The 21,178-nt window shown below is 40.0% G+C and overlaps 1 protein-coding gene across 1 annotated transcript in view; it reads right to left on the minus strand.

Moving 5' to 3' along the window:
- Positions 1 to 21,178, minus strand: part of SLC24A4 (solute carrier family 24 member 4) — a 275,567-nt gene that overhangs the window by 60,703 nt on the left and 193,686 nt on the right. Inside the window, exons 9-11 of the mRNA XM_044659999.1 lie at positions 18,378 to 18,431; positions 17,030 to 17,172; positions 7,206 to 7,375 (exon numbers count right to left, since the gene is read on the minus strand). Coding sequence (XP_044515934.1) covers positions 7,206 to 7,375; positions 17,030 to 17,172; positions 18,378 to 18,431 — 367 coding nt within the window. The remainder of the gene's footprint in view (positions 1 to 7,205; positions 7,376 to 17,029; positions 17,173 to 18,377; positions 18,432 to 21,178) is intronic.

Raw genomic sequence — 21,178 nt, forward strand, 5'->3', positions numbered from 1 at the left:
TACATCACCCTCATAAAAGTCCTATAGAAACTAATTTGTGGCAATTCTTCTTGACCATTATCCTGGCTGGTTCAGAGCAGCCGAGATCACACTGATCATTTTCAAAACAAGCCTTGTCCTCAGCCCCTGTCTTTCTTCTTCCAAATTATAACATGACATGATATTATTGTTGTTCAGTCCTTTTTAGCTGTGTCCAACTACTTGTGACCCTGTTTGGAGTTTTTCTTGGCAAAGATATCAGAGTGATTTGCCATTTTGCTTCTCCAGCTCATTTTATAGGTGAGAAACTCGAGGCAAACAGGGTGAAGTGATTTGCCCAGTGTCACACACCTATGAAGTATCTTGAGGCCAGATTTGAACTTAGGAAGATGAGTCTTCCTGACTCCAGGCCTAGCATTCTATTCATTGTGCCACCTGGCTGCCCTTGATATGATATAACATAACATAATAATAAATGCTATGCTACCATATGATATAAATTGAAACATATAATATTATATATGATACATGATAATATATGATAGCTTCTATTAAATAGTATGTATACACATATACTATTTAAAATATATATGTTATGTATTCTTATATAAACTATCTTATGTGTTCTTATATAAACTATCATATACCAATATATGTTCTCTTAAATATATTTATATCTATATACTATCTTAAATAAAAATATACTATCTTAAATAAATACATACATGAACATAAAATGTGTATTCTCTAAATATAAACATGCAAAATATATAAAACATATAATTTTATATATAATATGCATATATAATAATATGTAAATATATAAAATATTATATATATATATATGGAGAGAAAGAGAGAGAGAGAGACAGAGAGAGAGAGAGAAAGACAGAGAGAGAGAGACAGAGACAGAGAGAGAGAGAGGGAGAGGGGTGGCTAGGTGGCTCATAGGATTGAGAACCAGGCCTAGAGAGGATGTGTGTGTGTGTGTGTGTGTGTGTGTGTGTGTGTGTGTGTAGCTTTACTTTGTTCTACTACCAAAAAGGATAGTATATTCTGGATTCACAGAGAGAGCCAACTTTTCCTACTTTAGGTCTATTTTTTTTTAAGTTTTAAAATTCCATTTTATTCATAGCTTGTATTATTTTCTTGTAATGGTCAGCTTGCCAGCTTGTCTTTAATCTATTAATACTTCTGCCAAACTGTTGCAGAATGTAGCCAACCTTATATTAAGTCACCTTGAGAGATGCTGTCCCTCAAATAGTCATAGCTCTCCCTCTAAAAGGCTACCCAGCAACCTCTGCCTCTAGGACCACTAAGTATGAGAACTTTCTCCTATTAGCTGTTACTGTCATCCTAATCAACTGTCCTTTCCCAAGTCTTGTATCCTTTGATGGTAACTATTTCTATAACTGGTCCAGTTATTCATTGTGGTAGTTATTTATTCCTAAATTTGTCATATTCTGGTGACCAGAAACTTCAGGCAGTCTGTGAATTTGTATGGGAAAAAAATTTACACTGTCACTAACTTCTAACTGAAATTTAGGATTTCCTTCAATTGTGAATGTAGTGAAATAACATCAGAATTAGGCTTCATCAGACTGCCAAAGTGGTCTAGGACACAAGGTTTGTTAAGAAACTTCGACCTATGGGATGTTGCCTTGCAGAGAGAACCCTGACTTCATCCTCTATGTAGGCAGCTCTTGCTTCAGGGTTCCCTGCTTCATACAGTGCCCAGATCAGTAATGCCTTTTAATAGTCTTTATTTATAGTAAGATGAAATCTCATCTTTCCCTGCCATAGCAGTTGTAAAATGCAAGGGGGCTCTATGATGATGTTGCTAGAGGAAATGACCAATGGGATTGTCCCTCCAGGCATCTGACTTTTTGACTTTTTCCTGATTTTCTTCTCATTTGTCCATCAAGAGACCAGTCACCCCTAGTATTTCAGACTTGGCCCATCCCCAAGACCAACCACCAAACATAGAAATGGGTGCCTGGCTGTGTGCTGGGTATCCACCGTATAAATCTACCTGATTTCCTAGGGCCTAGAGAACTCCTTCCACTCCTTATTTGTCTGAGCCAAATTCTATGAATAACAGGAGCAAAGAAGATGCTATTGTACAAAAAAGATTGGCTTGGGGGCAACTAGGGGCTCTGTGGATTGAGAACCAGGCGTTAGAGAAGAGATCATGGGTTTAAATATGGCCTCAGGCATGTCCTAGCTATGTGACTTTGGGCAACTTATTTAACTCCATTTGCCTACCCCTTGCCCTTCTGTCTTAGAGTTGTTACTAAGACAGAAAGTAAGTTTTAAAAAAATTAATCATAGGAAATGCACTTAATAAATAACAATTGCTTTGTAGCTATTACCTATAATTCAGTGGAATTACAGAATGCAAAAAAATTTTATATAAAATTTTACTAAATCAAAATTTATAGGAAGAAGAATGGCCTTGGGAATTTCTCTCTTTGTAACTTCCACCAATCCATTCTTCAGCTCTAATTCACATAATGAAAGCACAGATCCACCAAATACCAAAGCTAATCATCTTAGGGACCTCATTGGTGAAACCCTATTAGAAGGAGATACTGCAGATTTGGGGCAATAATCATTTGGGTACAAAGCAAACCACTGTAAACTGGAAGCAGGTTATGTCAAACTTAGTCCATTTCCAGATACTCCTTAAAAGTTGCCTGCTGGTGCTGTACTGAGCTTCCTGGCTTGAAATCTCTGCTTTTGCACTAAGTTTTCCACCTTGTTTCAACCTTTCAGGTTTCATCGCTCCACAGAAACACAGGTTCCCTGCCTGGCCTTTGATTTATCATTACTTGCATCCCATTTTCAAAACCATTTCAATCGGGGGCAGCTAGATTGCTCAGTGGTTTGAGAGCCAGACCTAGAGATGGGAGGTCCTGGTTTCAAATGTGGCCTCAGACACTTCTGAGCTGTGTAACCTTGGGCAAGTCACTTGACCTCCACTATCTAGCCATTACTGCTCTTCTGCATTGAATATACTGTATTGGTTCTAAGATGGAAGTGAAGGGTTTAAAAAAACAAACAAAAAACCAAACCACTCCTTTTTTTCCCCAGGTGAGAATTACTGGTCTTTGTTCCAGGCTGGTTGAATGCCCTAAATTACAGGCATGCATCGTTCTCTCTACATGGGACACAACAGGGATGCTCTTGTGCCGAGTAATTTATAGGTACAGCACGTCCCATCTAACAATTTCCTGACCGAGGTAATATAAAATTGTTAATAAATTACAGTCAAATATCAGATTGCTTGTCATCTTAGGGAGGGGGGAGGGGAGGGAGAGAAGAAGGGGGAGTCAGAAGAAGGAAACTGGAACTTAAAACTTAAAAAAAAGAATATTAAAAATAGTTTTTTACATATAATGGGGAAAATAAAATCTTATTTAAAAAAAAAACTATAGTCAAATCTCTCCCATTCTTTTAAAATTAACGCCCCATTCAGTGGTGTTTCGCTTGTATTATTCATTGTATTTGATTTCTTAGCCCTTGATCATTTTCATCAGATCGTTAAGGTTGCTCAGCTCTTCTTTATTGGACTTCTAGGTGCACTTTAGCACAACCAATGGCCGTTTTGTTCTTCTACCTTGATGAAGGGATTCTAGCAAGGTGTCCTAATTCAGTGCCTCAGACTGACTACGTGATTATTAAATGTTTATTAAACTGATAGGGTAGTCTCCACAGATAATGAGTTGGGCCAAATGTCCCTTGCCCCAGGATGGGGTTTTCTATTTCTGAAGTATTGGGGGAAGGTGCTGGGTCTGACAGATACTGATTAGATGGAATTCTCTTTGAATCACCTTTTCCAGAGGCCTTTGTGGGACCCTCAGTGTGATGATGTTACCTGGTGCATAGTGGGTTGATGCACTTTTAATGTGCAGTTTGAAAGGCTGGGGAGTCAGATAGGCAAGCTACACAAGAAGAAGGAGAAAAATGTCATCTTTATCTATATCTTTCCAAGCCAAGATATGTTAGGATATTCCAAGTTGTAGCACTGACAGAGTTTGGAGTTCCTTATATTGGTATAAATCACTCTGGATCCCTACAGCTCTCTTTAGTTGCCTTGCTGGAATCCAACCAGCATTCCTGAGATTGCCACAAAAGTGGCACCTTTATGGGTGAGCAAACTGATATATCCTTCTGTTCATATGTTGGGAAACCCAAGGGGGTTCCCCGGGAATGGAAATGACAACTCCTGGGAAACAGCCTGGGTGAGGCCCCCATTTTGGAGTGGGTGCTAACAAGATTGAATACCTTATTCAATTTCTTGTTCTTACATTGCCAGTCTCTCTTTTTATTAAATGCCTTTTGCTTTCAATTAATTTGTCGTCTGGCTTCTTGTTGAATAGATATATCATTTGGGACTCAGAGCTGCGAATCTGAATAGATGACTATTCCAACAGTATTATGAATCTAGTAATAGCTAAGAGGGGCCCTGGGACACAGTAATAAACTAGGAAGGTAGAAAAGGAACACTTTAAATAAGTACATTTTCTATAGATTCCCTCACTTCTAATGCCAATTCCTTTGCCACAGTCCCATTTTTTAAAAGTTTTTATTAAAAAAATCAACATCTTAACTTTCTCAGAATTAGAGCAGCCCTGTGTGACCCTGGGCAAGTCATTTAACCCTCATTTCTTAGCCCTTACTTTTTTTCTGCCTTGGAACCAATATATAGTATTGATTCTAGGACAGAAGGTAAGGGTTTAAAAAACAAACAATTAAAGCAGGCCTGAAGTGTAATGGGCTGTCTTTGAAGATATTTATCACAGTTCTTGTACCTAGTAGGCACTTAATAAATGTTTATAAAATTAATAAATATTTATTATTAAATACATGTTTATTTAAATCAATCAATCTAAATTGATTAATTGGTAGCAAGTTATCCAACACAAGAGTACTTTAACCAGAGGCTGGCTGATTGCTTGTTGAGGATGTTGGAGAAAAGGGTTCCTAAAACCATGCCTAAAAAGAAAATAGAACAATAACATGCCACTTCAGCAATCAGCGCCCCAGGTTCTAAGATAAAATTCCAGTCAAATGGCAATGTTAGTTCTACAGGAGATTCATATTCAGGTATGGGCTGGACTAGATGAACCCTAGTTCCAGTTGGGCAGCTAGATAGGACAGTGGATAGAGTGCTGGGTCCTGAGGGAGGAAGTCTCATCTTCCAGAGTTCAATTCTGGCCTCAGACACTTACTAGCTGTGTGACCTTGGACAATTACCTTCTGCCTTAGTTTCTTCATTTGTAAAATGAAATGGAGAAGGAAAAGGCAAACCACTCCAGGATCTCTGCCAAAAAAAAAACCCTAAATGGGATTGTGAAGATTCAGACACAACTGAAAAATTGAACAACAGATGTGGAGATTCTATGACTGTTATAACAATTATACCATTATGGTCTTTTTACAAGATTTAATATTTGTGGGGTTGTTATCAGTTCCCACTAATTTATTCCAGTATGGGTCTATATCCCCATAATGATTTATGACCAAAATACCATCCCAGAACTTTGAAAATGATAAAAGACAAAAGTCCTCATCTCTCTCTCTCTCTCTCTCTCTCTCTCTCTCTCTCTCTCTCTCTCTCTCTCTCTCTCTCTCTCGTAGAAAGTGTCTGAGGTCATATTTAAAACCAGGACTTTCTGTCTCTAGGCCAAGCTATCTAGCTGGCCTTAAAAGTCCACATCTCCTCAAGATGAATCTGTGGTATTGGAATATTGGATTTTGAATCAGAAAATTTGGGTTTCAGTCCTAGCTGTGAAACTTGCCATAGAAGCAACTGTTGGGCAAGTCAGTTTTTCTGAGCCTCAGTTTCCTTATCTGTAAAATGGGAAAATATACAATTTTGCTTCACAGGGCTTTTGTGAGGATTAAATAAGTGAATATATGCAGAACTTCCTATAAAATGTTATGTAAATGTTAAGTTTTTATTATTATAACATCTCACTTTAAAAAAAAACCTTATTTTCTATCTTAAAAGAAATATTGTGTATTGGTTCCAAGGCAGAAGAGGGGTAATGGAGGTTAAATGACTTTTTGGGAGTCATACAATTAGGGAGTGTCTGAGGCTAGATTTGAACCCATGATCTTTTATCTCCAGACATGTTTCTCTATTCACTGATCCACCTAGCTGCCCCCATAACATCCCACTTTTCAAGAAGGAAGAGGGATTTAGACCATCAAAATACTTTTATTTCACTGTTGAATGCTTGGGAATTTTTGACTCTAAAATTCTTTCAAGACTATCAGTAACAATGGGGCTAGAGTTTATTTCTTTTCCAAAAAGGACCTAAGATCCCTCTCTTCTGAGCATTACTCAAAGGAGACATAACCAAATTAATTTACAAAATGGACAAAGGAAGATGGGGAGGAAAGGCTATTTTCATGACAAAAAGATTAGGGGATTTGCCAAAAGGTTCCTCTTTAAATGGAAGTTCCTGCCGGTACACTGAAACTTCTATGTGGGAATCACTTAATCATTTGATAACTGACCAGGGACTCTGGTTCAAAGAAATTTGCAGATCCAGGATAGAGAACCTCAAACGAGTAAGTAGCATATAGGAATACAGGATGATGTAATTACATTTGCAACTGGAAAAGACATTACTTGATCATCTGTTATAGGAATTCATAATCTATTATATCTTTCTTTGACTTGGTCCTTTCTGTTCCCTTTTCCATGTATATTTACTCAGGTCATCCTATCTCCCTTCTCCCCAATATATTCTCTCTCTGCGTCTATCAGTTGAAATCCTTCTCTTCTTTCAAGGTTCAACTCAGGAGCCCTCTCACTCTTCCCTCCATTCCCCCAACTAGAAGAGATATTTTCCTCCTCATCTTTTCCTAGGGTACTTAGTCTCAGTCTAGTTGTCTCCTTTATCCTAATTCCTTTCTGCCTTGTATTATACTTGTATGTATTTCCTATTCTCGCTATTAAATTATAAGGGGAGATACGTCATTGCTTTTTTTTTTTTTAAACTGTAATTACATGACTTTTCTAAGGTCACACAGTTAGGAAGTGTCTGAGGTCACATTTGAACCTGAGACCTCTTTGTCTCTAGGCCTGACTCTAAATCCACCCCATTTCATTGCTTTTTGACTGTGAATCCCCATTACATTACATTTGCATCCATAAGGCACTGAATAAATGCACATCCAGGTGAACTGAACTAGTCCTGAAGTAGACTTACCTCATTGATGATGATCCTGCTTGCCATCCGTAGCCTGGTCCTGGGCCCAAATTTATTAGTGATCATTATACGTAGTCCAGCCTCCGGGAAACTGAACTGGGGGGGACTGGAGCTCATGATCTCATCCACCATCACCACTGGATTTTTGCCATATTGCGGCTTCTCCTTCACTATTGATCACAATGTTGACAGTTAGTTTTGGGATTCCCATAAGGGAATATTTCCATTCCCCATTCCCAACCCCTGTGTGTATATTGCTCCTTGAGTTCTCCTCATGGCCTGCTGTGTGTCCTCTACGATGAGTGACTAGTGTCTGAGACACCCTACAGATCTCAGTGTGAAGCTGCTGACTGCTCTCCACTAATGTTCTCCAAGGGCCTCAATCTGAATTTCAGCAAAGCATTGGAGACTCTTGCAGGATATCTTCACAAAAACTCCCCACAGGGTAATAGTTCTCCTCAAACAACTAATAAGACTAGAATGGATGTTCATTTAAGAATGTGTCAACACCCATATGGGGATGGGGTGCAATGTGATGAGGAAAAGTTGTGAAAACTTGCCTGGTAAGACCTGATACCTTGGGTTCTTCTGGGAAGATGATTTCAGATGTTCCTATCCATATTCTACACCCTCTTGACCATGACAATCAATATCCTTCCACTCTTCTAACCCAAATGTCTAAATGAGCATGCAACTTAGTACCTAATAATGTTCCCAAGGACAGCTGACCACCATCACTATAGTGTCTTGGGCACGTTTTAACTTTTTTTTCCCTCCTTCCTCTTCTTATTTCTCATCATTATTATAGACCAGCATTTTTTTTTCAAAGACCTACCCTCTGATCGTTCACCAATTTGTATCAGTGGGTAGAGTCTTTATTCTTTACTTCCCTTTCTTTTTTATAGAAAAAAACAGACTCTACATTCCAGGTGTTCTTTGGAATGAAAATTTGAGAAAACAGGTTGGAGCATTCACATAGCCATACATTTTGGATGATCTTGTTGGCCTTTTATTTTAGATGGTAACTATAGGACCTCAGGCAGCATATTTCATTAGAGTATGCACTCAGGAAATTTTCTTTTTTTAAATTGATCTAATATTTAATCAGTAAGGATTTAATTTTTATTCATCATTAGAAAATAAAGTAAATATAAATGTAATAAACTGAAATTTACTAAAAATGCTGAAAAAAATGAAATTAAAAATTATAAAAATTGGAGACATTAGGTTGTGCCAGGGCATGCCTGGAATACCTGGACACATATTCATGGCTGTAGGCTAGAGGGTGGTCCTTTTGGAGTTCAGAGGAAAGTAGCCACCGGTCAAAGAAGTCAGAATGGAAAAGGTGCTCAAGGATTGCTTAGAACAATCTCCTCAGTTTTATAAATGAGCAAGCTGAAACCCCCAAGTAGGGAAGTGATTAGCCCAAGATTGCACAGTGAGTTAGCAGTAGTGTCAATCTTCCCTTTAACACTGGTAGTCCACGATAACAATGATGGACACTTTCCTATTCCCAACCCTGAAGGTCTAATCCAACTCATGGGCTACATAGAAGCCTTCCTGAACATGATCAGTCTTGCTATCTCACTATATTTGTCTATCCTCACAGATTATCTCCCCCTAAGACAATGAACACTTGAGGGTGATGACCATGTCTTGTTTGTCTATCTTCCCCGAAGCTAGCATGTTGTTCTACTCAGAGTAGGTAGTTAATAAGTGCTTGTGAATGAATGAAGAAATGAATGAATGAATTTTATATAGGGGAAATTGTAAAATTTGGTCCCCAAAACCCAGAATGGTTCTCAATGTCGACCAATCCCTCATTTACTAACTAGGTCACAAGCAGGCTCCATTTCCCTAAAATAACACACATCAGTCCTATGTTAGTCATGAATTCCCAATGTTTTCTACATGGAGGACAAATTCACCCATTTAAACCACTCTTAAACAGCAAATCCATGCAAGTGTGGCCACACACACTAAACACTACACACAAGCGAGCACACAGCAAGGCTCAGCAGACAGGAGGCATGTGGTGTTAGAATAAACGAAGCCGGAGATACCATGCATTGAATCGAGATGAAAACTAACCTTGAAGCAAGGGAAACATTCCGATGGGTTGGGGTTGATGTGTGTGTTTGTTTTAAACGTTGTGTTATTGCTTGGATGCGAGCAGATTACTTACAATTAAGAAGAGGAGGAAAAGAGTTTAGGAGACAAAAGCAAACAGTGACCGCCAGAAATGATTAGTGTGCAGTGGCAGCCAAGGCCTTGGCCTGGAAAAAATTACATTCGTTCCCCACGACCCATGATGGAAGGGGGCGTTCTTGACACCTGGCTCAAATGCGGCTGGGATGATTGAGGCATCTTTGCTTATTTGCCAAAGGGGTGCTGGAGCAGGGCTCTTAAAGGAGGACATTAGTCACCGGGACCCTCTCGCACTGGAGTCTGCTCCGTGGAAGCTCCAGCCTACAGCTCCCTCCTTCATGCACATGCTGTCGGAATACTGATTTGTCCTATTACTGCTCAGCATCAGAGCCCCAACCATGCCCTCTCCACTTCTGGGCTCCTGAGCTGCAAGACATTTTGCTCCCCCCACCTTGCACCAGAGCCTCCATTTCCTCTCAAGAGGAGGCTGGAATATTATAAGTAACCTCTAGCATTTGACTAAATGAAGCTTTGGTTGAGTTAGTTGTATTCCTCTGGCCTCATGGAGAAACAACAGGTTATCTTTGGGTTCCAATAAAGAGCGAGTCTCCTTGAGGGGACAAGCCAGTCAGCCTTGTTTAGGGTAGGTTGCTAGCTTACTCAGAACAGGATGGGTCATGGGAATGTTTAAGAGATGATAAAGAAAATCCCTCCCTTCCAGAGCACCACCCCCACCTCCAGCCCAGTATTTTTGGTGGTGGGGATTCTAGAAGGTATTGAATACTGTGTAGCATTAGAAAAAGAATATTAAATTGCAACTATCTTCTAGGTTAAGGCTAAGAGAAGGTACGCCCTAGAGTCAATGTTACATTTTGGTTCAGAAAGAAAAGGGGAGAGTATTGCCCAGGCCAGCGTTAAAAAGCATTACTATAAATTACATGGAATTTAAGAGAGGTGAATGAAAGGATGACCACTTTTTGGGGGAAGAACAAACTGTGGATCATGATAGGATTGGTGTATATTTCATTGAAAGAGAACTGATGGCCATAGTGGACTTAGTGAAGTTAAATTTCAGTCCATAATGTAGTGATGTTACTTTTAAAAAAAGCAAGAAAAGCTCTAGCATTCCTAAGTAAATAGGAACAAGAATGAGCCTTCAAGCTTTGGCCCTGGGAGAATTATTTGTGAGAAGATCAGCTCTGGTTCTAGGGCTTGAGACAAATCTCAGGCTGCCCAGTTAGTCCTCCAACCCCTATTACATAAGTGCCACAGTGGAAAATTGATATAGAAAATTTGTAAATGAAACAGCAGGGAATAGCCAAAATGATCAGAGTTTTGGAAAATAGTCCCAAAGAGCAAAAGAGAAAGGAAATGAGTTTATTCGGCTTGGGCAAATAGAATTCTAATCCACATTCCGTAACAATATTTAAGTAAGTAGAGGGCTCTTGTAGGAATTGTGGAAAATGGTTTTCCTGTTCCTATTGAAGACAAAGGTCTATATTTTAATTTTTAGTATTTTTAAAAAAACATTTTTCCATGTTTCCATGATTTATTTTCTTTTCCTCCCTTCTTCCCTCCCCTTCTCCCAGAGCCAATAAGCACTTCCACTGGGTTATACAGATGTTACCACTTATACTTACTTCCATATTATTCAAAAAGATATATATTTTAAGGGAAGTATTTTGATTATCTACTTGGGATACCCTCTTATTAGAACTTAGAGCCACTGCTGTATTACCTGGAGGTTGTGCTCTTTCCTTTCTATATTTTTAAAGAAAAGGAGAGATGAATCCTTCTAATGACAAAGAGTACGCCAGCTGACTTCAGAGGTCCCTCACTCTCTAAAGTCCCCATGGCAACAAAGGGTGGCAGAGAGTACAATGAAATACTGTATCTTGCTACATCTAAAATATAGAGACTCTCAGGGATCTTTGAAATCATTTTAGGTGAATGTAAGCTGCTTGAGGATAGGGCTGGTTTTCTTTTTATCTTTGCATTCCCAGCACCTAATATGTTGCTGTTATTTAGTCATTTTAGTTGTGTCCAACTCTTTGTGACTCCATTTGGGGTTTTCTTGGCAAAGATATTAGAGTGGCTTGTCCTTTCCTTCTCTAGCTTGTTTTATAGATTTTTAAATAGATTTACTTATAGATGAAGACACAGAGGCAAACAGATTTGCCCAGAGTCACATAGCTGAGTGCGTCTAAGGTAGAATTTGAACTCAGGATTTCCTGACTCCAGCCTCAGTACTCTATCTACTGTGCCACAACTAGCAGTCCCACATCTAGTACAGTCCCTGGTATAACAAAGGCTGATCGAACTGAATTTAGTCCATTCTGGCTCATTTTACAGAGGAGGAGACAGAGACCTTGGGAATTTAAAATGTCTTGCCTAAGGCCAAAAAGGTTTTGAATGGTAAAGACTCCAATCTATTTCTACTAACTCCAAGGACAATGCTCTTTCCTCTGTACCCAGATGCTGGTTTTGAAGCACCACTGGGGCCTAGTCAAAGAATCTCCTCTGTCTTCACTAGGGTCAGCTGGCTTGTATGATGAATTGGAACAATTGGTCATAGTTTCTGAACTTCTCTAGGACTTTGTCCTAGGCAATGACTCTGGGAGAGAGTCGACAGATAGTGCTAAAAAGGTTTTGAGGCTGACAATGGTATTCACTTGAAAATTTTAAAATTAGTAAAATTAAAAAAATAATTGTATCGTATTTCAGTTGACTCTCATAACAACCTGCAAGTAAAATGCTGATAGCCTCATCTTATTGATAAAGAAACAGAAGTTCATAGAGTTCATTACCTGGCCAGCATCACAAAGTCATTCATTTTCTGAAAGTTGATTTCTAATACAGCTCTTCCTGTCTCCAGTTTAGTGTCCTGCAGTGTCAGATTTTCTTCTTTTTAGCTATAGGAAGAGCTTCTGCCTTAGGATACTAGAATTTTCATTTTAATTGCAAAAGAAGCACCCCCTTGGTGTCCCAAAAGTCTTAGCATCCATTTTTTAAAAAGCCTTAATTGCATATTAAAGCTGTATCTTTTGGGGCAACCAGTATATAAAAGCCCTTTGAATATAAGCCTTAGTCATAAAATTAGTTCTTTTTGCAAGGAAAAAAAATATAAATTTACTAAAAGAGAGCACTGACTATAGGTTGTACTTAAGTTATTATCAGACTTAGGAAAAAAAGAGAAACCTAGATCTGGAGCAATATGGCATTTGTGTTTGTATATATGTGTGTATACATACATACATACATACATACATACATACATATATATATATAAAGAGAGAGAGAGAGAGAGAGAGAGAGAGAGTGTCAACAACAAAACATTGGTTTAGAAGTTGTGTGTATGGGAGAAAGTGGGGAGGGGCAGATGTTTAGTTAGAGAGAAGAGCTGGTTACTGCCACTTGGCTGACCAGAAGACATCCACTTCGACTCCTGAGCAATTTTACTGGGACCACATTATATTGGTATCATGGGATTTAGAGTTAGTAGGAATCCCAAGTTACCCTATGAGGTCACTTATGTCAAGGAATTTGGACCCACAGGGATTAAGAGACTTTTCTGAGATTATACATCTGGTAGTAGTCAAGTTGGGGTCTGATCCCATGTCCTCCAATCCTAATTTGGCATACCATATAGCCTTTCTTCTTTCCCACACATCCTTTAAGCTCTCCCCCTTTTGGGAGCAACTATTGATTTTTAGGGCCTCCCCTTGATAAGAATTTCTATCAGCTATTCAAACAAGTAAAAATTTGGAAGGCTTGGCCAGACAGTGCTATACTTTCTTTGGGTTCTAATATCTCCCACGGACAGATGTCTTTCTCTTTAGGGTAGTTAGGTGGCACAGTAGTTAGAGAACTGGCCCTGAAGCCATGAAGACTCATCTTCCAGAGTTCAAATCTGGCCTCAGACACTAGCTGTGTGACTCTGGGCAAATCACTTATCCCTATTTGTCTCATTTCTAAAATGAGCTGGAGAAGGAATGTGCAAACCACTCCAGGATCTTTACTAAGAAAACCCTAAGTGGAGTCATGAAGAGTCACTTATGACTGAATATCAACAATAAGCCTACAGATATTTTGGTGGAAAAAAAGACCTATTGTAGAACTGCTAACTATTGGGGTGCTGAGATAGAGACAAAGTCATGTTGGGAAGAGAAAATCGACTGATGAAATCTTGTGCTAAGGAGGGGAAAACCTAGAGGAAGTTATGTTCTCTAGGAAAGGGTAAGTGGCCATGATTTTTCCAAGGGCAGAGTTTATTGCCAGATGTGTGCTCTATTCTATTTCACATGGTACAAATGATTTGCCTTTGAGCACTGCAGTGAGGGAGAAGGCAGTTTAGTGTTGGTAATAGATCTGGGGTTAGAAAATATGGGTTTGAATCCTGGCTTGCTTGCCTGCTAGCTCTGTGTTTCTGAAACTCAATTTCCTTCCTTCCCTTCCTCTTTAAAAAAAATCCTTACTTTCTGCCTTAGTAATAACTAAGACAGAAAGGCAATGGCTAGGCAAACCTTGTTAAGTGACTTGCCCAGGGTGTCACACTGCTAGGAGGTCCAGATTTGAACCTAGTCTTCCTGGCTCCAGACCTGGCACTATATCCTCTGAGCCACCTAGCTATCCCCTGAGACTCAATTTTCCATCTCTATAAAATGGAATTATTCGCCCTGACCTGTTTCACAGGAAAGCACTTTGTAGATTCTAAAGACCCTTAAATAAATGAGAGTTATGATGATCATCTTTCTGAGGAGACATGGACAGAGATAACTCACTAAATGCATCCTTGCTGCTCACCGGTAAGCTACCCCTGGGAATCTAGGAGCACAGGACATTTCCTAACCCAGGCTTTATCTTAGAAGGGAGTAATAAAATTTAGGTCTTTGGAGAGAGTATGGGAAGGTCAATGTCATTAAAAAAAAAAGGGCACCAAAGCATTATGCTTGACCTGCTAGAATAGTAAACAGCATTAGTCAGGGGATGGATTCTTTTCTTTTCCTTCTGAAGAAGTTGTCTTGGAAACAGAATTTCTCCCAGGATGGAAAGCTTTCTTTATATTTTATAAAAATCTAGTAATGGGAGCTTTTATGGTTTGGCAGTGGGTGCCCATGAAAATGACAAACACACACCCACACCAAAGCTTTATTGCACGTGAGCTTCCTTTCCTTGGGACTTGGCCAACTGTTCTTTTTCCCTTGTGCCCTCTGGTCCTGGAAGACTGTTCTTTTCAGCTGTGCCCTCTGGTAGAAGGTCTTGTTGAAACCTTGTCACCTAGCCCCAAGCCCCAAGTAGGTGCAATTTTCCCATTTGAAAGAATTCCTTTAACAAATGATAATAGTAGCAGATATTTGTTAAATGACTTTCCCAAGGCTAAACAACCAATGGGTGGTACAGCCAAGACACAAATCAAGGCAGTTTGGTATAGCAGATACAGTGCCAGGTCTGAAGTCAGGAAGACCTGGGTTCAAATCTGGATTCAGACACTTATTAGCTGTTTGACCCTGGGCAAGTCTTTTGCCCCTGTTTGCCTCAGTTTCTTTATCTAAAAGATGACCCAGAGAAGGAAATGGTAAGAATGGGTTCACAAAGAGTCAGACACAATTGAAGCAATAGAATGACAAGAAGTGGTACAGCTAAGACTCATACTGAAGTCTTTTCAGTCCAATTGCAGAAGGGAAACACAATTCAAAGGCTTAAAATAAGAGGACGGGGCAGGGGCAGAGGGATGTAGGGAGGGAATTCTCTTCCCTTTTTAATGATTAAGACTAGCTTGGAGGAAGCTGGCTCAGTGGATAGAGCGCCAGGCCCAGAGATGGGAGGTCCTAGGTTCAAATCTGGCCTCAGATACTTCCTAGCTGTGTGACCCTGGACAGGTCACTTAACTCCTATTGCCTAGTCCTTACCGCTGTTCTGCCTACCCCGTATTGATTCTAAGGTGAAAGGTAAAGGTTAAAAAAAAAAGAATAACTCACATTTATTTGGTGCCTTAAGATGTTTAAAGCCCTTTCCTCACAACCACCCCATAGGTTGCTTGTACATTGATATAGTGCTTCCAAGGTTTACAAAGCTCATTTGATGCTTCCCCCAAACCTTGTGAAATGGACACAATAGTTATTATTTCCATTTTATAAATTATAAAACTGAGGCTCGCAGGGGTAAGGTACTTGCCCATGGTATCAAAGAGAGTGACTATAGGATTCAAACCCATGTCTCTCTAAGCCCAATGGTGCCTTCCACTATCATAGATTGTCCACTCCCAGGAACAGAAAGGTCTGAGAATACATATATTGCTCATAGTAGGCACTTTATACATACCTACAGACTTGAACTCAAAGATGAATTTGAAAATTTTTTTCTTAAAATGCTATGTCAAATAATTCCCCTCTGGTGTCTCTTCATGGAGGTGGTGCCCCTGCAGAGAAACTTACACTAGCATTTCCTGGCATGCTGAAAAGGCTTCAAATTTGGGCCCACTAGTGATGCACTGTGTTGTCTGCTATCTGAGGACCAGCCTAGCCAAGTGCGGAGAGAGATTCAGTGCCAGAAAGTTGGTTGCCAAGGGATGAACTGTTTTTGGCCTTAAGCAACCCAAGAAGTGCCATTACCTAAATAGGTAGAGGGATTGTCATCTGTGTGGGCACAGGACTTCTCATACAGATAAAAGATCAGTGCCTAGCACACAATAAGCTGGGATGGGCTGAAAACAAGGATCCTTAAAGAGTTGAAAAAAATCTCCACAATCCTTTGGCGAGCCTGTCCTCTAGCAGAAGCTGCTTGGCAAATCTCACAGATTCTTAGAAAGGATGAGGACTTGGGAGATGGCAATGATACCCAAAAGTCTTTGAAAAGACAGATGAGGGGCTTAAAGGCAAAGATTTCACCGCATTCTCTAGACAAGAAGGCCAAGACTGAAGACAAAGGTACAGTTTCTGGGGGCTCTCTAAGGGCTGAAGAGGGTACAGTTCTTCAAAGACCTAGGATTTAAACTCACAAGGCTTCCCTTCTCTGGTCCCCTACTGACCTTAATATTCCTACCCATTCCCAGACCTAAAAGCCCATAGATCGATCTATCTATCATTCCTTGCCTAACAATTCTACCTCAAATTCTAAGCCAGAAATAACTTTCTTAAGTTCCCCACATCCTAATGTCTCTTTACAAGACCATAGGATTTAAAGTTTTAAGAGATCTTAGGGCTCATCTTCCCCTTGTCTTAGAGAGCAGCAAATTGAGTGACTTACCCAAAACTATCCAATGGCAGGGTTAGGATTTAAACCTAAGTCCTTTATAATTCCAAATCCAATGTTCTTTGCATTGTACCATAATGCTTTTTCTTTCAAAGGTCTCCTAATTTATTCCTTCATTATTGAGTGAGATGTGATAACAAAATTTGTTGACTGCCAAGAAGGCCCTTGGACCTTTCTAGAAAAGCTTGGAAAGATTCACAAAGACTTGATGGCAAGTCTTCTCTTCTAATCTCTGATCCCGAGTTGTCCCTCCATCCCTCCCCATAGGAAAAGCTCCAAAGCTCAGGTAACATGACAAACATCCCAGTAGTTCTCATTGATTTTGAATGTAACAGTCCATCGTGATACAATGATAATTTAGGGGGATTTGTGTGTGAGCTCTTGTATTTCAGTATTTCCTCCAACTCCTGTCTGCTCAGCCTTACCTTCCCATAGCAATGGCACGGAAGGATCATCATAGCTAATGTCATAGTAATCATTACCATCCTCCAGCTCACTGTTCACTGTGTTTCCATTGGCAATGTTTTTTTGTTTGATGGTGAAAAAGGCTTGCATCTTCACATTGTACCTAAAAAAGGCCAAGAGAGGGGGAAATATGCTATGATTGACAACAAGAAATAACCGTCCACCCTCTAACCTCCAGTTCCATAGGTGGGTTGCATATCACTCCTGATGATCTCATGACATAGAAAGAGAAGCAGAATGTTTTTGTGGCAATAAGAGATTTAGAGTAGCAAGTTCAGTAGGGATTTTTAAAATGATAATAAGACTTATCCAACATTAGAGTCAGAAGGTTTTTAGATGTTATCTGGCCTAAACCCCTCATTTTAGAGATGAGGGAGGTGATCTGCCCAAAGTCACACAGGGAATAAGTGGCAAAATTTGTGATTGCAACTCAGGTCCTCTGACTTACAAATTCAGTTTTTCCCCCTCCATGAAGGCATTCCTGACACCTGCATCTGTCATGAGCTACCTTCTCTTTTCTAATTTGCAAGGTGAGCACCTAAGACCAGCCTCCCAGTTTAAATGTCCTCTGTAGGGAGATAATTTGGGACTGTTTACTTCATAATGCCTACATTTCTCTATTACCTTTTTCATAAGCCATCGTGGGAGTGATTTCTGCCCTCACAAAAACCATTGGAGAGGATTTTATTTCCAGGGGGAGCACAAGTGGGCAAGATAAAACAATACCATGCCTGGGAATCTGTGATGAGCTGGCACTAGAGGAGTTCTACCTGGGGATGGTGGGGAGGGAAGTCAGACCTGCTTTAGAGAAAGAAGCCTAGGGCTGGTTAGGGACTTCTTTGCCCTTGAAGGAGGTAAGATCCTGGGGCTATGATTGTCCTTGAAATTGCCCATTTTTTTTAGGGGCAGCTTCTCTTGAGGAATAAGGTAGGGAAAAAAAGGGGAAGCCGCTGAACTTGGGGAGTAAAAGCTTTTTTGAATCAATTTATGACTCTGAGGCAAAATAAAAAGAGAGGAAGTAGAGAATTATGCTGACCAATAATCCTCATTCAGTACCATTCTCTACTTCCCAATAACTACCCATTCAGCATGATTTCCCTTAGACCCTTTGGAAATATTATTCCCATCCCCTCCCAACAACCTCGCCCCCTTCTCCAATCAATTTCTCCATTATTTGCCTTTGTGTCCCCCCGCCCCAAGTGACAGAAATGTCTGACAGGGGTGGTTCTGAGTCACCTAGAAGGCTACAGGATGAAATGAACTCACAAAACCAAATAACATGGAACAGAGAAAAGATCCAGAACTTACTTCATGATAAGTATATAAAATGCATACATAATGATGAGCACCAGACCTTCCCACCTCAAAGAAAGAAACAGGAGAGTAGTTAATCATGCTGTCCGGGGGTTCTTATATTCCAAAGATAAAGTCACATGTGAATTAATGCAATGTTACAATTCAATAATTTATTAAGCACTTGCTATGCTAGTCACACAAAGACAAAGGAGAAAGGATCCCTGCCTTCGAAGATCTTACATACTATCAAGGGACATAGCATGTACACTTATACAAAAGAGATACATGGTGGTTTTGGGGTGCGGGGGGCACGAGAAGCTTGGGAATCGTTAAAGTCCTCATGTAGAAAGTAGTGTTCTTTGGTTGATATCTGGTGGGTAAGATAATTTAACTAAACAGATTATTATTATTATTTAATTGTATCTAACTCTTCATGACCCCATGGACCTCTCTGTCCTTGGAATTTTCTTGGCAAAGATACTGGAGTGGTTTGCCATTTCCTTCTCTACTAGCAAAGAGAGGGTAAGTGATTTGCCCAGGGTTACACAGCTAGGAAATTTCTGAGGCTGGATCTGAACTCAGGTCTTTCTGCCTCCAAGACCAGTGCTTCATCTACTCTGCCACCAGATTACTGCTTTTTCAATTAAATGTTGACTATGTGCAAGGATAGAGACAGCAGAGTTGTCAGAATGGATAGAAAGCTGACCACAGAGCTAGGAAGACTTGGGTTCAAACTATTTATTATATGCTGTGGTTAACTTGGTGACAAACATCTCTGAACTTTATCTGTCTGATTCTCTGAGGATTCACATATAGAATTGTATTTGCATGCCCCTAAGACAGAAGAGCGGTAAGGGCTAGGCAATTGGGGTTAAGTGACTTGCCCAGGGTTACACAGCTAGGAAGTGTCTGAGGCTACATGTGAACCCTTGTCAGGTCCTTACCAAGTCCGGGATTGGTGCTCTATCCACTGTGCTACCTAGCTGCCCCAAGGCATTAACTTCTCATTGCTCTACATTCTGCTCTAAGACCCTAAGTTTTAGAAAAGATGCAGTTCCTTGTACCAATAAAACCACAGACCTGGTCCCTGTCCCTGCTATGTGCCAGACCCACATGTCTCTCCATGCTCTGAGGGTAACCCTGAGGTCTTGAGGCCTAAATCAGAGAGGTGTAAATCTTGGTGGGTCCTAGCAAGCTAGAACTACTGTCAAGTATGGACCAATAATGGGCTGTACGTCTCTCCTTGGAGGACCAGAAAGACAAAGACCGGAGATGCTTATCATCAAGTTAATTAAGCACAGAAGATAATGAATTTTTTGAGGCACAGTAATTCTTTAAACCTATCTATGGATGGGGTGCGGGGAATGACTCTATGAATAAAATCACATATCCTTGAAATAGTAAAATAACATTTTCAGTTTACAAAGTTTACAGGGTGTTTTCCTCCTAAACTGTCAGGTCAATAGCATAGGGTGTTGTTATCTCTATTTTGGAGATGAGGAAACTGAGATCTAGAAGAATATTTTATCCACAGTCAAATGGCAGAACTGGGACTCGAGCCTGCATATTCTGACTTTTAAATTCTGTACTTTTCCTATTATGCTGCATTGCTATTCAATATGGAATCTCGGTCAATTCAGAGTTGAGGATGGTAGTGTTACTTCCTGGGGTGTAGCCAATCAGCTACATAATCTGTTGCTAAGAGCTCAGAATCTCATGAGTTTGGGATGTTGTCAGGCTGTCACACTGTGGGACCTACTCAAAACTATTGTCTTCCAAAAAAGGTTTATCATCCATGACTTGGATGGGCCAGGGAGGAGAGGAAGGAGAAGGGAAAAGGAAGCTTGAGTGCTTTTCTTTTCTCCTTACTCTTAGCCAAGATTCAGTTTCTTTAAATTCCAGGCTATCAGAAACCCCACAAAGCTCTCCATACTAGCTGAAATTTGGGCAAAGTGTGAGAGAAAGGAACCTAGAATTGTTTTCTACCTATACCAAATCCCAGAATTGGCTTAAGGGTCAGGTTAAAATCTCTACCAATTTCCTTCTTCTCCTAATCCAACCCTAAGAAGGAACAATGATTTCCTTAAGATTCTGAGTTTGGACCAGTTCTATCAATAGTCTTGTTGGGCTCCAGGCTACACGACAAGCTGGGGCCCAAATTCCCAGAAATGAATGTGATGACTGGTTGGTATAAAATGGAAAGGTACATGGGACAAGTGGCTGGTAAGTAGAGGAAAACCCTTAGGATGTGACTTCTGAGAAATACCCTTTCTTGCATAGGTCAGATCCATGATTATGACCATTGATGAGAAAAAAAATACTTTCTTTGAAAACACAGAATATAGGATGTTGGAGCAAGAAGGCACATATGGCCATTTACCAATACTTTGGAAGATTTGAAATTGAGGTTTCATGCAAAGAAGCTTGTCCATGATCACGGTGCTAATGAGTAACAGACCCTGATAGGTCAAACTGACCTATCAGAATTTGGCAGGCCCACCAGAATTGGCATCTCTGTTAGAGCCATCAGTAACCCAAGGGTCACCGCTACCCTGGCAGATAATAGGGACAAATACTGAGCCTATGACTTCACTGGTCCAGGGAACTTTTGGATAAATTAACACTATACCACTACATGCTATACCATAGAGAGAGATACTACTCTGCCAACATAGGTATATACCTTTCCTTCAATGTCTAGTTTCAGAGGTAAAATGATATAATGGAAAGTGCACTGGAATTAGCCTTGGAAGACCCAATTTCAAGTCCCAGTTCCATCACTTACCTTTTTTTTTTTGAGATCTCAAGAAAAT

The sequence above is a fragment of the Gracilinanus agilis genome, chromosome 2 (genome assembly GCF_016433145.1).
Source record: "Gracilinanus agilis isolate LMUSP501 chromosome 2, AgileGrace, whole genome shotgun sequence".
Taxonomy (NCBI): Eukaryota; Metazoa; Chordata; class Mammalia; order Didelphimorphia; family Didelphidae; genus Gracilinanus; species Gracilinanus agilis.